General features: G+C 30.4%; 1 protein-coding gene, 1 long non-coding RNA gene and 1 other non-coding gene across 8 annotated transcripts in view; 1 reads left to right on the forward strand and 2 right to left on the reverse strand.

The window, feature by feature from the left end:
• Adar_1 (double-stranded RNA-specific editase Adar) overlaps positions 1-22357 on the forward strand; it is a 138012-nt gene extending 115655 nt beyond the window's left edge. For 4 of the 6 annotated variants that reach the window (XM_054232236.1, XM_011186935.3, XM_054232235.1 and 1 more), the window contains 9 exons: positions 8455-8755; positions 10183-10365; positions 10430-10710; positions 10788-10938; positions 13861-14029; positions 15946-16045; positions 16120-16599; positions 16777-16896; positions 17962-22357. In XM_054232236.1, coding sequence (XP_054088211.1) covers positions 8455-8755; positions 10183-10365; positions 10430-10710; positions 10788-10938; positions 13861-14029; positions 15946-16045; positions 16120-16599; positions 16777-16875 — 1764 coding nt within the window. In that variant the 3' untranslated portion in view covers positions 16876-16896; positions 17962-22357. Of the gene's footprint in view, positions 1-8454; positions 8756-10182; positions 10366-10429; positions 10711-10787; positions 10939-13860; positions 14030-15945; positions 16046-16119; positions 16600-16776; positions 16897-16992; positions 17228-17961 lie in introns of all 6 variants that reach the window. The other 2 variants (XR_008471507.1, XM_011186936.3) reach the window with 2 other exon arrangements.
• Positions 4048-18617, reverse strand: LOC128922289 (uncharacterized). The gene is made up of 3 exons (XR_008471508.1): positions 18480-18617; positions 4346-4695; positions 4048-4285 (listed from the first exon to the last, which is right to left on the reverse strand). It is a non-coding gene; the product is annotated as an uncharacterized LOC128922289 (long non-coding RNA).
• On the reverse strand, positions 12236-12307 carry Trnae-uuc (transfer RNA glutamic acid (anticodon UUC)). The gene has a single exon. It is a non-coding gene; the product is annotated as a tRNA-Glu (tRNA).
• Positions 22358-23859: the final 1502 nt, after the last annotated feature.

Consider the following 23859-nt stretch of genomic DNA (forward strand, 5'->3'; position numbering starts at 1 on the left):
AATATAAGTAAACACCGGCTTACCGCCGCCAAATGTTGCATCCATTTAAAATATGTGACAACCGTGTTGTGCCAGAACACAACCGCAAATGCGGTAATCCACCGCGTTGCCAATGTAAAATTATGACGTCGAATTTGGGGTAAGCTCGCGGCCTCTTACACATTACAGCAGCAGCCGGTGTCATTTGTTTGTTGTGCGAGAGTATTTTGCGAAAAATCATGTAATTTACCGTTATACGTATCCCTGCGGTGTGCTATTGGCACATGACAAACGCGATTGCTGATGCTGAAGCGCCTAAAATGCTGCCACACACTGCAGCTGCTGCAGCAGCAAATTCGCTGGCAAAGCGCCACCGTCACCGCTGGCTTGATTAAATTTACTCGGTCAAGCCAAATTAAGGCAACCTGCTGCAAAGGTGTGTGTGTGTGCCAACGGCGCTGCGGACGGCGGAGAGTGCTGTGCACAGGTCAGGTCAGTTGGGAGTTAAAGGCCCAAAAGTGCATATAAAAAGAAATGAGTTTTCGGTTAAATGGGAAAAGGTGGCATTAAAATTAAGGAAATTTTTATTTTTATTTTTATTTTATGGAAGATAAAGGTGAGAGCAGGAATGGGGAAGATTTCTAATTTAAGTTGCTATAAAATATAAATCTGCTTTTAGAGCTTTTGTGTCTTCAAAATATTACCGAATTTTTATTGTGTTGTAAAAAAAAAAATGTTTTTTCTTGTTTTCTTTGCATTCTCTGCATCTTCTTCAACTCGTGTTCTTCGCTTGTAGAATTTCAAGTTTTCAGAAAAAAAAGCTTTCCGCCACGCTTTCGCAAATACACGTGCTTTTAATTTCCCTGCGAGTTAAAAACGCAAATATTTGCGCATAAAAAATCCACAAATGCTGCACAAACTAACGGTATTTATATATGTATGAACTGCTGAAAAGGGCAGCGAAGAGCGCTTGTGAAAAAAGTTAAAATAAAGTTAGCACAGCGCCGTCGGCGGGGTGCTTTTTTGCGTGTATATACATATATACTTCTATATGTGTATATAAATGTGTATGTGTATGTGTGTGTGTTTTTTTGCCGCTTGATTGCTCTAATGCCGCGCCAAAGTGCTTGTCAAACAAAAATATAACAATTGAGTTCGCGCAGTTGGCAACGCGGCACTTTGGCTGGCAACCGTTATCACGTGCGCGCGTGTGTGCATTTGTTTTTTTTTTTTCATTTATTTTTTCAACTTTTTGTTTGTGTTGCAATGCGGACGAGAGCAAATAAAGCAACGTCTAAGTTGCTGGTTGAATAGAGTCAACTGTGCGCTTGACCAATTCTGTATGACCATTGTAACTGTAAATTGACCAACACAAAAACTACAAAAACTAATGTCATTTATTTGTTCAGGCCGATTTTTATTCTATGACAGCCGGATAAAACGCGCCGCGGTTCACAAACTATTGACGAGCGGACAAGTTGAGTTGTAAAATTTTAATTCGTGCTGCGGTCGTCAAAGCCATTTAAAGTGGATTAGTCTGGCAAATTGGCCATTAGATATCTCGCGCTAATCCCAGTTGCTACTATTTTCAGTTTTTTTTCATTCGAAAGTTAAATGAAAATACCGTTAATTGCTGAGTATATGTACCTTTTATGACTAAAAAATTGGGTCCCATTTATTTTTTTTTTTTTAGTTTTTGTGCTTTTCATTGAGGCAAATTTTTTTTGGAGTTGATCATTTTGAAGACTCTTACTTGATTTATACTCATTTGGGATTGCCGTTTTAATGAAAATGATGAACATAAATGAACAAACCTACTCTGGAATATTGTATCATAATAATAAAGCTAAATTCCTGGCAATAATATTCAATGATATGTTTTTTTTTCATATTGAAAACCAAAAGTCCTAAAAAATACCCTTTATTTTGCGACACAAGAAATCAGAAATAATATAGCGGTTGGTTGATGTCAGATAACGCAGCTAGGCCTTTAGAATGCCCATTGTGAATTCACCGTGACTAGAATCCCTTTACATTACAATGTACGCTCTGAACCACTCTGTGGTCGTTATGAAGTTGATCAACTCCAAAGGTTTTATGCGTGTAACATAGAAGATGTACAACAGCCACTTCTTCTTCTACTTCTTGGGAGCTACTACAGTAGTCATTGTATGGTATCCCTAGTATATCAGAGTGTCTTCCTATCAGATAATGACCTGTTAGCACTCCTAATAGAGTTCTTAAGTTAACTTTCGTTAGAAATATACTTAATTTTATTATTATATTTCAAACAACGCCTTACACTATGACATACAATCTATTTTAAGACCTTAACACTCAGCTGAACTAAGAGAGTGGTTTACCTCCATCGCAAAATTACCCTTGAAAATTTGTCCAAGTTCTTTATTATATGGAAAATTTGTATAGAAGGTACCACAATAGTCTCTATTCACTAGTCGATGCAGGTTTACTCGAGTGCTCAGCTCAGTATTTTTGCAAAGTAGACAAAATATTGTATCGTGTAGCATAAGTTTTCAAAATCTCACGTTATTGCATCCTAAACCCTGTCTAAAATTTTAACAAGATCGATTACTCTGGAACGTGATTTTTTTGTTGCTGTTTTTTGTAATTAAACAAAAGCCTTTCTTTTCGGCGGCGGACTTTTGAAAAATTTTTTTTAGCCACAAATCAAATTGAAAAGTTAAGTAAAAGTTAAGATCTTCACCGATTTGATTTATCCTAGTTCATACCATAGCTATATATGTATAGAATAACGTATTAAAATGGAGGTTTTGAGTAATCCCAGTCGTAAAAACACTGTTTCGAGAAAAACGCCTTTAAACGTTTAAACGCGTTCCGACGTCACCTGACACTTCCGCCATAAATCGGCTATATCTTCAAGAGTTTTTGAAATTTTCACTTGTAATTTTAAAGGAACATTCTTGAATAGTTATAGGTTCGAATTAAATTTTACAAAATCGATTTGTTCTAGTTGCATAGTAGTGATTATAAAAATCGGTGCTCTGATAAATACAGATTCCTATGGGATCTAAAACAAATGAGCATATTGATTTACTATTGCTTATAAACAAATATTGCTGCTAGGTGTGTTCAAAAAATAACGGGAATTAATAAGATCGAATGGAGACAATCTTAAATGCGACAATATTAATGTAGACGAATTAATACAAAATATTATTTTAAATATAATTATTAATTTTAAATTAAAATTAAAACGAAAATTCCTGATATTTTTTGAACACACCACGTATATTAATACAAATTGACCAAGATTTGCATCTACCCTTCCGCCTAAATTTGGCACACATTCTGTATTAAAATAAAATAAAAAACGCACTCAGACGCACGGACGCCTATGCTGCCGCAGTCTAACCTATCACACAATTAATCTTACAATTCAACTTACAAGACACTTCATCTCTGTGGGCAAACAAGCAAAGAAAGAGAGAAGCATATAAACAAAAAAACATGTAGAATAAATAAATGCTAAAAGTAGCTTAATTTCCTATTGCCTATTTCACACGCCATGCTGAGGCGCTTTTAGGCGAAAAGCCAAAAAAATACTTAGTAAAAAACGGCCAGCAAATGCAGATGAAATACAAAACTGTTATCTTATGTTGTTGTTTATTTTTATACATACATATATGTGTATTTATTTTTTCGTATCATGTAACAGCGCCAAAGTCGGAGCAAATAAACAACAACAAAAATAAACTCATTTCATGGCATGTCATTCCTTGCCATTCACTCATTCAGCCACTGTGATGTGATGTCCTCGCAGCCAATGCGGAAATGGTTTTTTTTCTTCAACCAACGAAGCAACTGAATCTGGCTCTGAATGGTTCGCATGTGTTGGCAGCACTTTACATACATATATGTACAATATGTGAGTGTGGGTGTTTGCTTATATTTGCATATGCACCCGACAATACGCTTTGATACGAGATTGCAGGAGTGACCCATAGCCAACGTCAATGCTTACAGCATTACAAAAAAGGTCTGCTCCACACAGCTTTCACTCCTAGCACACACACATATACATATACATATAAATGGATGTGTGTGTTGACACTCCATTGCGTGGGTAAAGCCATTAAGCAAACACGTGTGCACGCATTTATTTAACCAGCCCACCAACGACTGGGTGCTCGGCTGTTTTAACTCTCCAACAGCTGGCACGTGGTTACTGCAGCTTTCCCCGTCTCTTGCAGCTCCCAAACTCTTCCACACCTGCTCTCTTATAGCTCAAAAGAAAAATAGTTTGGTTCGCCTGTAAAAATAAAAGCTGCCAAGTGTTTTCGCCAATAAGAAAAAAACATCTTTATATACTCATATATTTACATACTCTCACTAGTGTGTATTATGTGCTCCTGCTGCTGGAACCCCTTTATATACTCCACTTTTTTGTTTCTTGTTTACTTTCCTTGCAACCGCAACTAAAGGCGGAGAAAGGATCTTTGTTCGAAAATTCCACTTAAACTTTGGTACAAAGTATAACGGTTATTCTTGCTGAATCGGCTTCAGTGCTCAGTGTTTGGCGTGTTAAGTGGGTTTCCATGTTTGTTGCTTTTTATGCATAAATACATATTTACATACATCCGTCTTCTTATGCAAACATATTACACATGTGATAGTTGTTGATTTTGAGCTGTTTGGCTTGATAGTCCTTAGTTTACAAATTGTCACAAACAAAATCTGAAAATGCTGTAGATTACCAAATTTGAAGAGGGGATTGACTCTTTAAGGGGTTAGGGGTAGTCAGGAATTTCAAAACATCAATTTTTTTTGCATTTTCGTTAATATATATTTTTTTAATATCTTAAAAATATTCTCTGAAAATTTGAAGTTGATCCGATAATAGCTTTTCGAATTATTCCACAAATAACAAAAATCGCTCGGGCGCTCCAAAACGCTAGTGTAAAACTTTAAATACGTTAAATACGTTTTTCTCAAAGCTATGTTTTTTGAACTGGTGGTTATCGCTCAGTAGATTTTAATGAAGCTCATACAGCTTTTAGAATACGTAATATACTCAGGCCTGATCGAAGGATTTTTTTTTCGATTTTTTAAGATCAATGAGACACTCACACACTCTAACTGTTGATTTTTTTCCCGAAAATCTAGAAAAACCATTTGTTAATTTTTGAGAAAAAAACGTCGATCCGGCCCAGAATTACCTATTTATAAAACTAATTTTTTTATCCGATTGATTTTAGATGAATCTCCAAAGACTTATGATTGTCACCGCAAAGACCTTTTTTTGAAACTGGATCAACACAGACAGCTATAACTTTGGAAATTAATTTTTTTTTCAAATTTTCGTGACTTTAAGTCAAAATATTGTATAATAATGCCATATCATTACTTTGTAAAATAACATGATTTAATAGCAAAAACAAATTACTGCAAATTCTCATTTTTTTCGTGTCTCTGACTACCCCTAACCCTTTAAATACCAGTGACTTTTACTATAGTGGTTTTATACGGTATATTTATATATCGAATCAATAGCCTAAGATATTGACTAATAATATCACGCAATCTCAATGTGGTCACGTTTTCGCGCTGTGGATCGAAATATCTACACATGTTCTTTGAGAATCCGAAGCAACCTCTAAGTAACACAAATTACGATTTTTAATTGTCTCATTATAAGCCTATTTCTCTATGATAGTACCGGCTGATAGATCATTAGTGAACTGTGGGCGTTATAAAAAAATTATTTGGTTGTCATAAATTCGAGACATGGACTTTAAAAATCTTTGATCTCAATAATATACACAGTTGTGAGTTGTGAGTTTTGGTAATAGTGTTCTAAACCGTCTCGTCAAAGTCAATTTGCCTACTGGTAAATGGAATTTGCCGTCTTTCCACAATTTTGTGAGAATTCTTGAACGGTACTGACCTTTAAGATATTTATAAGGCACGGAATTCATAAATTAGATTTAGAAACCATGACAAAGTCCTAAAAAACTTGATTCAAAAGATGATTCCAAGATGAAGACAAATATTTTAGAAACTATTTTAGGAACTACCAACTACCGTCGAATTGAAAGGCATTTACCAAAAAACCAACGTGTTCCCGTTATATAGAAACCTACGTAGACCCAAGTGCCTGTGGAAACAAAGTCGCTTTCTTAAGACTTCACTTTTTTTTGGTGTCTTATGATATAGGTATGATTTATGATTTTAAAGTATTTTTACTTCGATTTCGGCATATTTAAACACAGATAATGATGATGAAACTTATTAGCTTTAAATGGTAAGATTATTGAATCGAAGTCAAAATTTCATTTCAGTTTTCGACCAAAATTTTCTCCCAAGTCACTGTGCTTCACTTCATGTGTGCTTTGTCTGTCACATGGTCCTATGAAAAAGAATAGAATTCGGAGATTTGAAAATATTTGAATATAAATAAACATTTCTTGAAATTTTCAATAGACGAGTGCATTACCGGGTTCAATATTGGACCAAAGCAATTTTTTTCGAGAGATTGAGTCACGGGTAATAATATATATATGTATGTAAATTCTCCTTTTTTCGAAATTAGTTTTTATAATCTAAATCTTTGACTTCGAAATTTCGAAAAAGTAAAAATACGAGCATCATGCTCGTGTACCGTTTATTTCAAAGAAATATAGTAAGGCGATTTTAACTGTTCAAGCGAGATTCAGATTTTAACCTAACCTAACGTAACTTAATATAATAGAAGCTACAGGGTGTCACTGACGGATCTTCGAAAAAAATTATATTTTATTAAATTGGCCATACTCAGTTACTTGAACTGATTCATTGTATGGTTTTGCCTTCCACAAAGTCATATGAATATCAAATATATAAGTATACATTTGAGGCATTAGAAAAATGATTAAATTACCGGATTAATAACTAATAGGTAGTGTTTAAACAAAGTTTGTAAATATTAGGTCTTTTCGATCGATCGATTTTTTTTTATATCGATCTTGGACATTTGTGTCAACATTAACCCAACAAAATATTTGTAGAGATCTGTTTGCATCCCAAACTTATTCTCAACTGAAAATGTCACATTTTGAGCCGAATTCTCGGCATTTGCGGGAAATTTTGCTTTTCTTTTTTTAATTCCAAGAAAAGTGCGGCTGAGGCTCATCGACATTTGTAACCGTTTTTATACAAAACAAAAAAAAAAAAATTTACAAAAAAAAGACGACGGAAGCAAAGTTGTAGACCAACACTTCTCGAGAATTTCAAAATTCTTCTTTAAATAAACCCAACCTGAAACCTGAAGCACCCCTCTATGTATCTCATGCTATATTCACATCTTAAATTTCCCGTTATACATGCTTAAACTTTTCCCAGCAACTCAATTAATAACCATTACTCGCAATTAAGCATTTCCTTAAAAAATGAAAGACAGCTGAGTTTTTCACAAGTGGCACTAACCTTTAGCCATCCATCCCTTGCAAGAGAACGAACAAGAAGAAGAAGGGGAAGCAGTAGAAGATGAAGAAGAAAAATCGTGTGCTTGTCATGTATGCTTAACAACGTAATGCACTGTAATTACCAGCCAAGCTGACTAAGTACAAACTGCAAAAGCAGGATGCTGCCACACCACCAATAACTAACCCACGAGATACAAACAACCAGCGAAAACAACTAGCACACCAGCAGAGTTCACTCTAACGGTTTTTGGTACACTTTTTTGCGGCGCTTATCACTGCAACATACCCAAGCGGGGAAATATTCAAAAAGAGGAAGTTTAAGATAAAAACTCGAGGGAAAAGCCAGAAAAAAAGAAAAACTCACATCCTCAACGACTACACACCAGTAGGAGTCCACTAACTCGATGAGACGTTCGATGAAGTGAGAGAAAAAGTGACACCACATTATAATTCGATTTTCTGCTCAACACGCACACACACACACACACACATACAAATACACGAACGATTTTATCAAACTCGACGGCCAGCATTGCTAAGTCAGGCACAAAGTTGTTCAGTGCTGGGGTATACTGAGGGTGTTCAGCTGCTTTATGTGGTTATTGTAGCCAATGTTGTTGCTTTTGTTGTTGTGCATGCGTCATGTGGGTGATAATGATGATGTTGCTTACGTCGTTGGTTTTTCTATGTACCCTTAAAAACGAAAGGGTTCGCTTGGCTGTGGTTTGGAGTTTGTAATGCCACTGTTGTTCGCGTTGGTGTTTTTGTTGGCTGGTTAGCGACGCGGTTGTTGTCTGATTTCTGCGGAGATTGTGTGTAATGGTGGCAACAAGCTGCAGGATGTGATGACAAATGCGGTCACACATGCGAAGTCGGCGTCAGAAGTCAATGTGCGCTGATGTTTTGACTTTAAAGCAATAGGGGTTTAAGCTAAAAATAGCAACAAAAAATGTTGAAATTTTGTATAATCACAATTTTAAAACTTTAACTCAATTGTTCTTTAAATCATATTTTCTTTTTCGCTCCTTTCCAGGTCGATGGCCAAAAGTATATGGGACAGGGTCGCAGCAAGAAGATCGCACGCATCGAGGCGGCCGCTACGGCGTTACGCAGTTTTATACAGTTTAAAGATGGCGCTGTGCTGACACCGCTGAAGCCGACGTGTAATCTTGATTTCACAAGCGATGAACATCTGGAAAACGGTATTGTGAATTATGAGAACATAAGCACGGATAGATTAGTCCCGCTTTTAGACGCACTGTTCAGGCATGCGAAATTTATTAAAAAACTGACACCGTTCATGCGGGTAACCGATTGTGCATTGAGCATGACAAGCAAGTATTTGTTTTTTAATTTTATTTTATTTGTTTGGTTATTGTTTATTTCGATGATTTCGATTATATTTTAATATTATTTTTATGTGTTTGTATTCAATTTGATATGATATTTTGTCTTAAAGTGAGTTTTACGCATATTAAAGTGTATATATGGAGTAAATTCTATTTTTCAACATATTTTCTAATCCTAAAGTACTATTTATTTACTCCGAATTTTTCGGAGTTGGGTTTTTGGTAAGAAAATTGCTTTTCAACCCACAAGCGTTAATCAAAAGCATCTTTTCGTAGTACAATTATACTCCGAATTTTTTCGGAGTTCATTATTTGGCACAAACGTATCCGCTTTATCCGATTAAACTATGTACGTGATTTCAATTCAATATAAATTTCACAAGTTTTGAGAAATATGGGAAAGTATTCCAGAATAACCAACACTGAGTCTTATTCAATGTCGATTTCAATTTTACAATATATTATATTTGTATGGAAAGCTTAGGTTCTTGGCGTTTACAAAATATTTTCCAATGCTCAATCCAATGTGTTAAGGCATCCTTTCGAAGTACTTTTATCTACTCTGCATTTTTAGGAGTTCGTTTTTGGCAAAGAAAATATTTTTCAGTCGCCAAGTTTTAAAACATCTTTTCGGAGTACCTATTTCTACTCCGAAATTTTCGGAGTTTTTGGAGTTAATGTATATTTTGTTGCAATTCTCCCGACATAAAATATTCTCCAGACAGTTTTAAAGAATACTATTCGGCAGTATTTACTATTCTTTACCGAATAAAAATCCGGAACCGTTCCGTTTGCGTTGCACCAGCTTTCGTGAGACTTGAGAGAAAGAATTGACTTTGTTTATATTCATAGATGAATATTGTTTTATAATTACTTTGTGGTATTTGCACTTAACCCCAAAAAAATTTATCTAGTGAAGAGAGTGGTTTCGCAGCTATTACTGCCCTACTATCACTATCACTGCCCTACTAAGCGTTAAAGAATTGTAAAAAATATATTAATTCTCAACAGGTAATTATGAAAATCGTTGTTACTGAACAGTTTTTTTGTTATTATAATCCCGTTATTTTTATTAATTCTTTCTTGCATTATTTCCCCCACAAATGTTGTTTTTATTCCCCTCAAACTTGAGTTAATGACCCACCAACCGTTACCGTATTAACCGTTAATCGCTCGTTTTTTTATTGTATGTAGTTCGTTTCTACGTTTTGTTGTTGTCCAGAGTTGCCACTTGCCCATATGAAAAATAATAAATCCGCAGCCTCACACGGTGTCTAGAAATAAGCTACACTATATTTATAAACTAAAATATGAAAGAATTAAATATAAAAAAATTAAAAAAAAAATATAAAAAAGAATTAATTTCAATTTTAAAAAATAATTTTCAATTTTTCCAACCCCTCCACCAACAGATGTCAATAAAAGCGCCATCACTGTGGATGGTCAAAAGAAAGTGCCAGATAAGGGACCTGTTATGCTGCTCTATGAGCTCTTCAACGATGTGCACTTCGATTGTTCGACTGTAGATGGCGCGCAGAATAATTGTCGCTTCAAAATGACGGTAACGGTGAACAACAGCAAGTTCGATGGCACAGGTGAATATTTTTTATAAAATTATTATTTTTTAATATTAATTTTTATATTATTTACTCATTTTAGGCCCCTCCAAGAAGCTGGCAAAGAATGCCGCCGCCAAAGCAGCACTCGCTTCACTGTGCAACATCTCATACAGTCCCATGATGCATCCGCAGAAGAATGTGCCGCTGCCCATTGACGATAAGACCTCATCGATGGAATTGCCGCAGATACACGCCGACACCATCGGTCGGCTAGTGTTGGAGAAATTCATGGAGGTCATCAAGGGGCAGGAGTCGTATTCTCGCCGCAAAGTGTTGGCCGGCATTGTGATGACCGAGGATATGAATTTCAATGAAGCCAAAGTGTGTTGCGCAAGCCTCTCTGCTACTCCACAAGAAGTTGCTTTTAATAATAATTATTTTTATTTTCTGCTTTGCAGGTAATTTCCGTGTCCACTGGCACCAAGTGCGTCAGTGGCGAGCACATGAGCGTTACCGGCGCCGTGCTGAACGATTCCCATGCAGAGATCGTGTCACGCCGTTGTCTCATGAAATACTTATATGCTCAATTAGAACACCAATGCAGTCAGAGTAAGTTGAAGCGTGCGTTAGCTCTGCCAGACGCTCTTTTGTCGTTGTAGACGAGGAGCAAGCGTATTTGCATTTTTATGTAGAAAAAGAAACTGATTTTCTTTTTGATTTCGTATATTTTTTATGGATCTTGTATATAAAATTTGTTTTTTTTTATGCCACACACAGTATTCGTTCTTAGTCGAAATCTTCTATGGTATTGTAAATATGCATACATACAAACATATGCACACCCATGCATTTGTAACTGTATGTGTATGTACATAAATATACATACATTTATGACTTATACTATTTTTAATAGCTTAAGTTTTCGTTTGTGATAAAGTAGTAGTGTAGTTTTTTTCTGTTTTATTTTGCCCGACACCATTTTGCACAACCAAGATCTTTTTTTGTATGCGATTTATGCTAGTTTTTTGCGAAAATACTTATTAAAATTAATAAAAAAAAATTATTAAAAAAAAAATAAAAATTAGAATTTTATAAAAATACCATAAATTGCTTAAAAATATATATTTTTTTTAATAATAATAATTATGTTTATATAAAAAATAAACAGAATTTCAATAACTTTAACTTTAACTTTATTTAAAATAACTTTCCAAATAATAGCAAATCGATTTATATAAAAATTATTAACAAAATTAATTTAAAGGAAAATTATATTTACAAAAAATACATAAAATATACAAATATATTTACAAAAAATACATAAAACTTAAAAAAAAATATTTAAAATCACTTTCAAAATAGTAAATATTTTTATATAAAAAATCAAAAAATTTACATAATTTTTTTTTTTAAATCGCTTTCAAAAAATATTTAAATAAATAAATTTAAATAAAAACTACTACAAAAAATTTTATAAAAATTTGGTGAACATTGTTTTTCATGTCACTTTCAATTAATTTCAAATATTTTACTTAAAAAAATTGCATTTCTACAAAAGCTTTTGGTTGGCTTAATGTGCAGCTAGATAATTATGTATACTTAGACCCACATAGCTAGAACTGGCTTTCTCGCAAGACATATTGCAACATATTATCACAAATACTTTTTCTTTACTCCTCTTACATAACTACACAACAGTTTTGCATGAATTTATTACAAAACCATTTTATTTAAAAAAAAAAATGTAAAAATCTAGTATTAAATGCACGCGAAATACATCTTACCTTTACTACAAATTTGCTTTGAATGCGCTCGATTAGAAAATTTAATGAAATTTTCAGAGGAAGAGTAGTTCAAAAATAAATAAAAGAAATAAAATTAAAAGTAATAGAAAATAAAAAAAATCTTCCCATACCGGGAATCGAACCCGGGCCTTCTGGGTGAAAGCCAGATATCCTAGCCACTAGACCATATGGGATACTTAAGAGCTTAAGTGATCTAGCCACTAGCACACTTGACTTTAATGATCTTTATTAATATTTTTTATGAATCGCGTTCTAAAAATGCATAGAAATATTGTTCAAAATAGTTTCATGAATCAGTCGTCGACTAGAAAAGTTAAAGCATATATTCTGATGATGTATAGTAAGTATAGAATTAATTAACAATTTACATATAGCAAGAAAAAAGAGTTTAGGAAATTAATGACATGTTTTATAATATTTTAGGTTAGATTAGGTGTTGAATAATTCTAAAATTGTTTCAATATGCAGCAAAGATAAAAATATTTTAGGATTTACTGAAGATACTGGACAATTATGCATTCTTTAGATTCATTCCGATGACAGAAACTGATTTTCTTGGATAAACCTTGTTTTTATTTGAAGGGTGCTTTGAAATAATGAACAGTTACGTGGTTATTTATACAATTGTATTGCTTTCTGAGTTGTAATAACAACAACAAAACAGTGCACAGTAACGAAATAAGTCATATAATTGAGCAAAAATGTTCTCAACTTGTTGCCTCTTCTTATAATTATATTCTTCAGTAGTTTTCATATATTCTTAAAACGTTTTTCTAAGTTTTTAATTAAATAATTCGAGAAGGTCACTCTTTATTTGAAAGCAAAATACCACTTTTGTGTAAAATTTCAATATTTCCTTAACTTTTTGACCTCCCTTAGGAAGAAGCGGTATACTAATCCTAAAATTAAACAGAACAATACAATAAATTATTGTAATTAAAATCAGAGAATTATTCGATTCTATATATTTCACAAGCTTTTAACATATTATTACCAAAATAGCGGAGAAGAAACTTCATAGTGGATTTTTAGAACATTTGTATTGGTCTCTTACATTTGAAAAATGCTAACCTCAAACTTAGATATGAAAATAACAATTGCTGAATGAACAAAAAGGAGTAAAATTAAATTTTGTTAAAATATGAATCCAGAAAACTTATAAAATATACAAATATTTATCTAAAGCCATGTTCATAAATTATAAATTAAGTATATATTTTTTATTTCTAAACAAATATTTAAGCTCTACTAACTTTTTTCCAATAGCAAGCATAGAAAAGAAGCCGGTAGCGTAAAGTAAAATGAACAACTCTTTTAACCTTACATTTTTATTTATTTTATTAGACGCCTAGTTTGCATTTAGCAGGATTAAACCTGAAATAATTTATTAACTAACATAAAACACATTCTCTACTTTTTTTTCTTAAAACCAATTATTTACTCTAGCAACCCACTTTCGTTTACTTAAACTTAACTTAAGCGCATAACCACTTTAACTACTTAACCAACAATTACATAGAACATAGTACATAGAGCATACTTAGTCCACACATATATACTAGATAATATTTTGTATTAATTATGAAAATTAACAAATACTACTACTACTAAATACTAAATACTACAACCCAAAAAAAACATGACATGCGTCAAACAATTAATCTCGTATTTACTAAAGTCGCATAAACAAATTTTTTCTGTTTTTTTCAACTTTTGATTTTTATAGCCACTGCAAATCAGTCGATTTTCGTGAGGAATCAAGACAATGGGCAATACCCGTACAAACTAAAATCCGGTGTTCATTTCCATTTGTACATCAATACAGCGCCTTGTGGTGATGCACGGATTTTTAGTCCTCACGAAAATGACACTGGTGTTGACAAACATCCAAATAGGTTGGTAAACAAAATCAAATGAAATTTACAAAATTTTTAATAAAGTTAAACAAACTAGACTACTACTACTAAGTATACAACAAAAAAGAATTTAAAATAAAAAATAAATAAAATATATTAAAGAAAAAAAAAATATATTATATGAAAGTAAAAACAAAAACAAAAGCGAAAGTGAGAATAACTTCATATAAGTAACATTTGAATTGAGTTATGCTTCCCATTTTGTTATTTGTAAGAGTTTAAAAGAATTATTTAAATATATTATATACTTATGAATTGTTAGTTTTCTGTGAATATATTTGAGTTTTTGAGTGAGTGCCATTATTCTTATTCAAAAAAATATTATTTTGAAAGAATTAGAAATAAAAGATATCAGTGATAATGACGGCTCATTTTTGATGCCTTAAATATATATTTGATATTAGGTTTAGATTTTAATTGTGTTATAAAAACCAAACAGTCGCATTTTTTCGCCCAAAGAAAACGTCCAAGGTTAGCTAGATTGACGTTTTTTACATAAAAGTTATAAACATAACCTCAAAATCTAGAACTTAAATTAGTTGTATATTACAAGAAGTGTAAAGCGTTAGAAAATTTTTTACTCTCATTCTTCATTTGGCACCTAAGTCCAGCTTATGTAATGTCAAAAATTTTCCTAAGGACCCTAAGAGATTTTTGAACTGAAACCGATTACCGATAAAGGAATTAGGGCCTTTGATATATTCTAGTTGACTGAGATCTTTGTTTTAAAGAGAGGTGGCGTCTTATCCGTTAAGAAAAAGTAAGGGTGCTTACTTCTGTGAGATCCGAGATAAGAGTTACCCCGTTAGGATAATCTTTTGACTCTTAATGTGGTACATGGGAACCTCGTTATAAAAATGTGTTTAATTTGTTTAGGAGGACTTCAGAAGACATCTAGTGGCAGTGCGACTGTGAAGCTTCAACAAATTTGTAGGTTTCTATAGTCTATTTACGGTCCAAAATGGGGGCTTGATTTACTTCGGACCAGTCAATGACTTTTTATGGGGCAAATGATTGATTTAAGGGCACTGTTCTTATTGAGGAACTTATTTATTGATGAAATATGAATAAGACTGGTCTCGTTGGCTTTTAAAAGGCAAATCCACTTTCGCGTCTTTTAACGCCCTGCGGATCGTGAGATCGGATCCTAATCTAATCAAAGTAGTTTATATAGAATCGTCGTCGCTCCAGAATAGCTAATGCGAGATATCCGAGTGTAGTCCTGAATATAATAAGTAGCTTCAGAAGCAGCTTAAAACTACTAGGATCCACTATTTTTCGAAAAACCTAAGCACATACGCCATAATTTTGAGAAAAAGCTCCGTCAAACTTCTAGAAAGCTTTTAACTAAATAAAATGTAACGAAATTCATTAGGATAGATCACGCAAACTCATTCGGTACTCACTCAAAAACTCCTCAAAATTCCATCAAAAGCACAAAGGGTGTTAAATACGAGTGGTTTAACGCTTTTTGTGCACAAATAAAGCTTAAACAAAGCCGGTTTTTTTTCATATTTCCAAATTAAGCTATAAATTTAAGTATAAACTGTATTTAATCAATTTTATTTAGTCCGTTCAAAATGTACAATCGATAAATGAATTCTTTCTTCTCTTTTTTCTCTCAAATTTCTTTTTTCCAAATAATTTCAATTTCTTTATATATATGTCTTTGTTTTTGTGTTACACTTTTGTTGTATACGCTTACGTTGCATTGTTCGGTGATGAACTCGCTCATGTCGCTAACGCTGTGCCATATAATGCTGTAAACTGCTGCGTCTGCGCTCCAAATATATCATACATATATATTTATTATATATCAAATATATAAATATATTCAATTGCTAAAATCATTTGCGCTTGCTACTTTGCTTGAATACGCGATTACGCAATGGCAGAAAGGCGCGCGGTCAATTGCGTACGAAAATCGAGTCGGGTGAGGGCACCATACCGGTCAAAAGCAAAGAGGGACTACAAACATGGGATGGCGTACTGCAGGTGAGTACACACCAGTTCTTATAAATTGAAAAATTTCCAACAAAAAATTCACGCTTTTCACTTTTTTTCCACAGGGTGAACGCTTGCTCACCATGTCCTGCTCCGATAAGATTGCACGCTGGAACATCGTTGGCATACAGGGCTCACTGTTGGCCTCCATAATCGAGCCGATTTATTTGCATTCCATAGTTTTGGGCAGTCTATTGCATCCCGAGCATATGTATCGTGCCGTCTGCGGCCGAATAGAGAAATCCATACAAGGTCTTCCGCCACCCTATCATTTGAATAAGCCACGCTTGGCTTTGGTCACATCGGCTGAGCCGCGTAATCAAGCTAAAGCACCGAATTTCGGCATCAATTGGACGATTGGTGATAGCGAGGTGGAGGTGGTGAATTCGCTAACCGGCAAAACGGTCAACAATCAAATATCGCGCATTACCAAGCAGATGTACTTCATGAAGTATGGCTATTTGATGAAAAATTTGCCCGGCATACCGAATCGCAAGCTGACTACCGATTACGGGCAAACAAAGGAGAGGGTTAAGGACTACCAGGTGGGTGTCTGGATGGTTTTTTATTTAAGAATTTAAGAATTTTCAAATGTTTTCGAATAATTATTTAACTTCTGATATTTGAGGTTATGTTTTCTTCGTACACTTAACTCATAGATGTTTTGTTCTAAACCAACTTTGGTATGAAATCACATTCTAAATCTGCATTCCACCTTTCAGATTGCCAAGAAAGAGTTATTTGCGGCTTTTCGTCGCGAAGACTTGGGCAGCTGGCTGAAGAAACCAATGGAACAAGATCAATTTGCGCTTCCGGAATGACTCCATTGTCATCCTTTTGTTGTAAGTTTGCATAAGAATATAACCATTGTACGTTGCGTACAATTTATATGCTTATTGTTATTAATCGATTCTTTTATGATGACAATTTTTAATGAGAATATCGTGAGAAGAAATACCATATACGATAGAATCCATTGTGAAAGGCAATTGCAACTAAATGAAACAATACAAATAATACCAAAAGAAAAACAAAAACAAATGTTAACAGTTAAACGCATGCATAGTTTTGAATCGCGTAATATGTGGAAGGATATGGAATCTGAATTGAGTATGGAACCAATACTTGATCAAGAAGTCGTTGAAGTCGAAGAAAGACGTGACGCGTTTAAACGTAAACGAAATTTAAATTTAAATAAATTTGTTGCTAATAAAAAGCTTAATAAGAATAGTTGCTCTAGAATATTTCTAGAATAGAATGTAGCTAATATGCTGGAACTAAGTAAAGCAAGTATTATGGCGTTTTAGTCTGAATCAAAAACAAACAAACACATATACACTTATACACATACGTAAACTAACACACACACACACATGCATTACTGCATAATTACAAAATTATAGAACAATAATATAGTCCGCGTATAAATAAATATACAATTTTTGCTTGCCTACTTTGGTGGCAGAATGTAAAATATATTTCCAATTTCACACATAAACAAAAAGTAAACAAATATGTTAATTATTTATTTAAAATTAAAAATAATAATTTTTTAATATTTTTTAAATATTTTTTTTTTTTAATTTTTTTAATTTTATTTTTTTTTTTTGTATTTTTGTCGAATTTTTTAATCATGCATATTTTTTTATAACATCAATTTTTTATTATTTATTTTCTCCACTATACATATTTAATATTCATTATTATGCACCGCTTTTTGGTTTATTTAACTATAAATATTTTCTTAAAACATTTTTCTGTATTTATTTTAAATTTTATTTTAAAATTTTAATTTTATTTTTTATTTATTAAAACACTTTTTCTGTATTTATTTTAAATTTTATTTTGAAATTTAATTTTATTTATTATTTATTAAATTTTTATTTTTAATTCTCCCTCTCTTCCAGATTATTTGTGTTTGTTTGTGTACCGTGTGTCTGTAAGAGCGTTTGCCGTGTTGTGATATGGATTAAAGCTGCGCAACAGTATTAGTACCAGTTTAGAAAAGAAAAAACAAAAACAACAAAATTACTATATTACTATATTTGCATAAACATTACACACATTTTGTTAACTACAAATATTAAGCAGTAATTGTAATTATGACGTGCTGCAAGAATCTCTTACGTATTTTATGTACATATATAACTACAACAACGTTCAAATTGTACGTTAAGTGCAAGTCAACGGGTTGGTCACTATAATTTTGCATAATTTATGTATGTATGTTTCTTTCTTTATTTGCTCTTTAATTATTGATTTCAAAGTATTTTATTAAATTTCGTTTATATATATATTTTTTAGTTGGTTTGATAATTTTAGTAAACTTATTTGTTATGTTTATATAATATTTCAAATGTTTTCAATTTTTTCGTATTTATTTCTTAATATTTTTTCTCTATTTATTAAGAATAATTGTATTTACCAACGCTGGTGCCTTTATTATATGTTACGCGAACAAATTTAATTTTTTTCTTATATTTTGTTACACATTTTAATTTAGTTTTGTAGTTAATATGTTTTAATTTAATATCACATTTTATTGTAAAAACTTATAATTCTGTATTTGCGCAGCAATTTGTTGTGCAAGCGCCTCAATTTTTACTACTTTTTTTCTCCACTTAAAAACACGTGTATTTTATAAGTAAACACATTTTTTATGTAAATGAAAAGATTTTTTTAAAGATTTAAATTAAAATTTATTATTTAAAATTCATTTAAACTAAAATTCACATTGAGTTAAAATTGGCTTTAAATATTCGTTATTTACAGGCAAGTTTGTAAGTTTTTGTTGATTTGACACAAAACAGGGTCATTCATAAGAATTAAAATAATTAGCATTATTTAGTATTTTTTAAAACAACATGTGTGCAGTGCCATAAATATTTATGAAAAATAAATCTCTTAAATCCATAAAAATTATTTACACTTTAAAGAAATTAAATTTAAAATTAAAAATGTATGCATATGTATGTAAGTCTACAATTGAGCAAAAAAATTTCTTAAAATACAGTTTTATTTAAAAAATTTCCATTTAAAACCTAAAACGTTTATAACAACAATTTAATGATTATGTTTATTTTGCTTAATTATTTAAATTAAGCGGTAAACATATTTTTGGCATATTTAAAATATTGATTTTTTATGATAATTTTATATTAAGTTGTATTTGCATAAATAATATTTTTTACAATAATTATTTATTTAATATCATTTTACAATTTTTTTCATAATTGTTGTTTTTTTTCTTATTCTAATATTTTAGAAAAATATATGTAAAAATTTCTTTTTCATTCGCATCATTCTGTAAATTTGACAGAAAGAGAAAATTCCAGTCTACGTAAAATAATTTAAATTGCGAAAAATATATAAAATATACATAAATCTGAAACTTTTTCTAAAATAACATCCCATATAACATATAAAACAAATTTTGCAAGAATTTTGTGAATTTATTTATTTTTATTCATTACTAATAATGTGGTTTAAATAATTTTGTATGACATTTTATTTCTTTCATTTCTTGAATATTACTTTATGAATACGATTATTTCTACTCTAGTAATACATATTTTTTGAAATAGTATTGTTTTTTTTAGCAACTTTTTACTTTAATTTATCTTAAAGTGAGAACAATATTTTACACCACGTGAATTGTTTGTCTTATCTTCTTCTTATCTATATATTATGCACTCCAATTTATCACCATCGTTTCCGAATTGTATTAAGAGTTTCTGTTTAAGGTAGCTTAGAAAAAATCTGGTTTGAATAAAGCGTTATTTTTCCTATATTTATATAATTTTTTGTTTGAATTTCAATAATATTTAGTTTTTTTTATAAATAAATACATTTTTAATAATTTCACATCTAATAGTTTCACATCAGAAAAAGTAGGGATTCTTTCACGGTCTGTCTCTGCTAAAAGTGATAAATTTACTCTTAATATCCAGTAACCTTTTCTAAAAGTTATTTATTTGATGTTGTTGCTGTAATATTATTGCGAAACTTGTCTACAAATGAGTTTCAGGCGTAGTCTAACGGTAGTTTTCACAAACAAGTTATCTTTTCCGACAACTCCGCTCTGGATAACCGCAACGGACCCGTTTTACATCTCGTGAAGAAGTATGATCCCAGCAATTTTTCGAAAATCATTTATCGGATAATTATGTTGCTAATATGACAAAGTCACGTGGTTAATGCCTTGTGTTGAGACTCAGGTCATGGAAATCTTAATATTGAATGAGTTTCTACAGTTCACAAATGCAATTGTGGTATTGTTAGGATCAAAATGTCTTCTAGGTGTGCAACAATAGTTAATAAGGTGTTAGTGGAGTGATCTTAAGTGCTTGTATAAAAGAGGATCAACTGTGTTATTATTATTTCTATATATGTATGTGGGAAATGATGTTTAAAGTGAATTTTTTTTTTGTTTATATTCTGAAGATTGTATATATGTATATCTGAATCTTAATATTTTATATTTATTTCGATTTGTATAAGTTCGAAAATATTTGAGACTTATATTTTTATATTCCTCGAAGCATTTGAATCAATATTTTAATTGATTTAAATTAACCCATTCTCATCCATACTTCCACTTTCTCGTGCGAATTTTTCCCTTGACTTGCGAACATATGTATGTATGATCTGAATATTTCCATAAGAATTTATATAAAATTAAATTTGTATATATTCTTGGGAGCGCTTGTGATGCAATTTAAATAATATGTATTAGTCATTTTAAATTTAGTAGTATGAGTAGTTAGTAGTAAAAAGTGAATTAAATGCATAATAAGTGACATAGGTGCTTAGGTAAATATATTTAATGTAAGCAAGTGCTATTGTGTAATTTTCGCGAAAAAAAATATTAAGGCCAGAAGCAATAACTCGATTGTTTTTTAATGAAAAAAAAATATTTTTATTTGATTAATTTTTTGTTAAAAATATTTTTTCATTATTTTGTTTTTTATATACAAAATTTGTTTTTCATTTATTTTTTTAAGTTTTTAATATTTTTTTAATTTTACTTTTTTATTAATTTTTTTTTAATATTTAATATTTTAATAAATTTTAATATTTTTTACTAAATACAGCTCTATATGTAGTTGTAAAAAAAAATATTTTTTTTTTATTTTTGTTGTTAATTCTGCCCTCTCAATTTTAATCTTCAACTAAATATTAACAATAATAACAAATACTTGAAAACTCACATACACATAAACATTCATCTATACACTTACACAAACACATCCACACACACACATATATAAATAAAATTATATGAATTCGATCTTATAATAAAATACTGTGATACTAAATTTTACTAGTACTTCCAGCATAGCTGCATTTTATCCATTCTAAAATATTCTAAAAGCTTACATTATGGTAAATAATATTGAATATTGAATATTGAGACATGCATCGACGCATTGGCGCATAAGTCAAATAGTAAAGTTAAAAGTAAAGTAAAACCAAAAAAAAAAAACAAAGTTAAAGCAGAGCGATACAATGTATTGTCTCAACGAACGGATCGGTTATGTGAATTATTAGTCTTGCAATGTGTGTCACATGACACATAGCGTAACGTAACGTAACGTAATGACTTAGTAGCAACGTTTAAGAAATTGTTGAATTAGGCAAACGAAGAATAAATTTGAGAAACAAAAGAGTAACAACAAATTAATTAATTATTGATTACTAAATATAACTTAGGCATTAACTCAACCCTTCCACTATAGAGAAAACAAAAGAAAAACAAAAAACAACAACAACAAATGAAAATTTATTAAAATTATATGCAAAAAGAAATTAATAAATCTTAAAATGCTAGACAAGCAAGTCAGAATTATAGCAATTTAAAAAAAATATATAAGAAAATACATTTTTAACGGTAATTAGCGAGCAGCTGGCGAGCGTCACTCTTGAACTTATTATATAAAATACTTGAATGAATTATTTCAAAAGCTCATTTAGTGGTTATGCCACTCACACACTCACTCACTCATACATACATATGTAATAATAAAAAAACAGCTGTTGAAAGTTTTTAATAAACAAATGCATACATACATACTTACACTATGTTACACAAATTTATGTAGCAACAAAAACACACAGTAGTATACTAGTTGAGGTTATGATGAAATGCAAAATGGTACAAAACATACATACATACATAGAAAGTAATCAACAGTGCTCCATTAACCAGAAAAAAAATCTCATGCGATAAAAAATAAATATCATGCTACAAAAATATAAAAATAATTGCAAAGTAAAAAGAAATTAAATACAAAATAAAAATAATAAATACAAATAAAATAAAAAGAAAAGAAAATAACAATATGGTAAATTAAAAGTTTTTGTTAAAAATAACATTTTTTAGTGTAAAGGCTTTTGCTAAGGCCGACAGTGTAAATTACCTATCTAATTTAAATGAAGTTAGTTTGAATAATAGGTTTATTAATGCTTTTCAGTGGGTTATTGTTAGTGATAAAAAAATATTTTAAAATTATTTTTTGACAATTAAATAAAAAAAAAATAAAAAAAAATAAAAAAATATTTCAAAAACATTTTTTAATTTTTTTTAATATTTATTAAATTTTTTAAATTTAAAAAAATGTATATTAAAAAAGAAATTATTTAAAAAAATAATAATTTTCAGTATTGCTAAAATTAAGTTACAAATTTCGTTCGAATAGAAATTGACACACAAATATTTGTTTAAAGCTCTCAACTTTAATTTGTTAGTGATAAAAAATATTTTAAAATTATTTTCTGGCAATTGAATTAAAAAAAATTAAAAAAAAAAATATTTTTAATTTTTTTTTTTAAATATCAAATTTTTTAAATTTAAAAAACTGTATATTAAAAAAGAAATTATTTAAAAAAATAATAATTTTCAGTATTGCCAAAATTATGTTACAAATTTCGTTCGAATAGAAATTAACACACAAATATTCTGTTTAAAGCTTTCAACTTTAATTAAAATTTTGTTTTAAATATATCGATTCCACAAAAAGACAACATAAAATGAATATTACGCCATATTTTTGGAATAAATAATTAAATAGAATACAAAGATAAAGAAAAAGAACAAAAGCGTAAGAAAAAGCTTTCAAATTTATATTAAAGATATATAAAAATATTTATTTAAGTTAAAAGAACAATAAATTAAATTAAAATCAAACACTTCAAATGAAAAAAGAAAGACTTTTTCCAAAAACGAAACAAAAAAATAAAACAAAAGTCTAACCAAAAAAAAAAAAAAAACAGCAACAAGAACGAACAATATATTAATTATGTATGTATGTATAAGAATTAAGTTATTTATAAAACAGCTTACACACAATTGTAAAAAAAATTATATTAAAAAAGCAAAAACAACAACACACAGAAATAAGAGAAAACAGTTGCAGACAAATATATAAATATTAATGAAAACAACAATACCACATTTAAGAATAAAAATAATAAAACTACTTAATTAAAAATAATCAAAAATAATAAATTTAAAAATTAATAAATTAAAAAAAATATAAAAATTAAAAAAAAAATTAAATAAATAATAAATTAAAAATATAAAATATAAAGTATTAATATAAAAAATAAGAATATATAAATAAATAACGGGTTTTCCAATATAAACCGCAGCCATTTAAAGCAGTAACTAATAACAAAAAAGGTAAATAGTAATCGTAATTTTAAGATTTCTAAAAATAATTCGAATTACAAATGAGTTGTTTACAGTGGGAGAAACAACAACAAAATACAAAAGAAAATTCATTTGCAAACCATTTGAGCCCCAA

Source organism: Zeugodacus cucurbitae, chromosome 5, assembly GCF_028554725.1.
Source record: "Zeugodacus cucurbitae isolate PBARC_wt_2022May chromosome 5, idZeuCucr1.2, whole genome shotgun sequence".
Lineage (NCBI taxonomy): Eukaryota > Metazoa > Arthropoda > Insecta > Diptera > Tephritidae > Zeugodacus > Zeugodacus cucurbitae.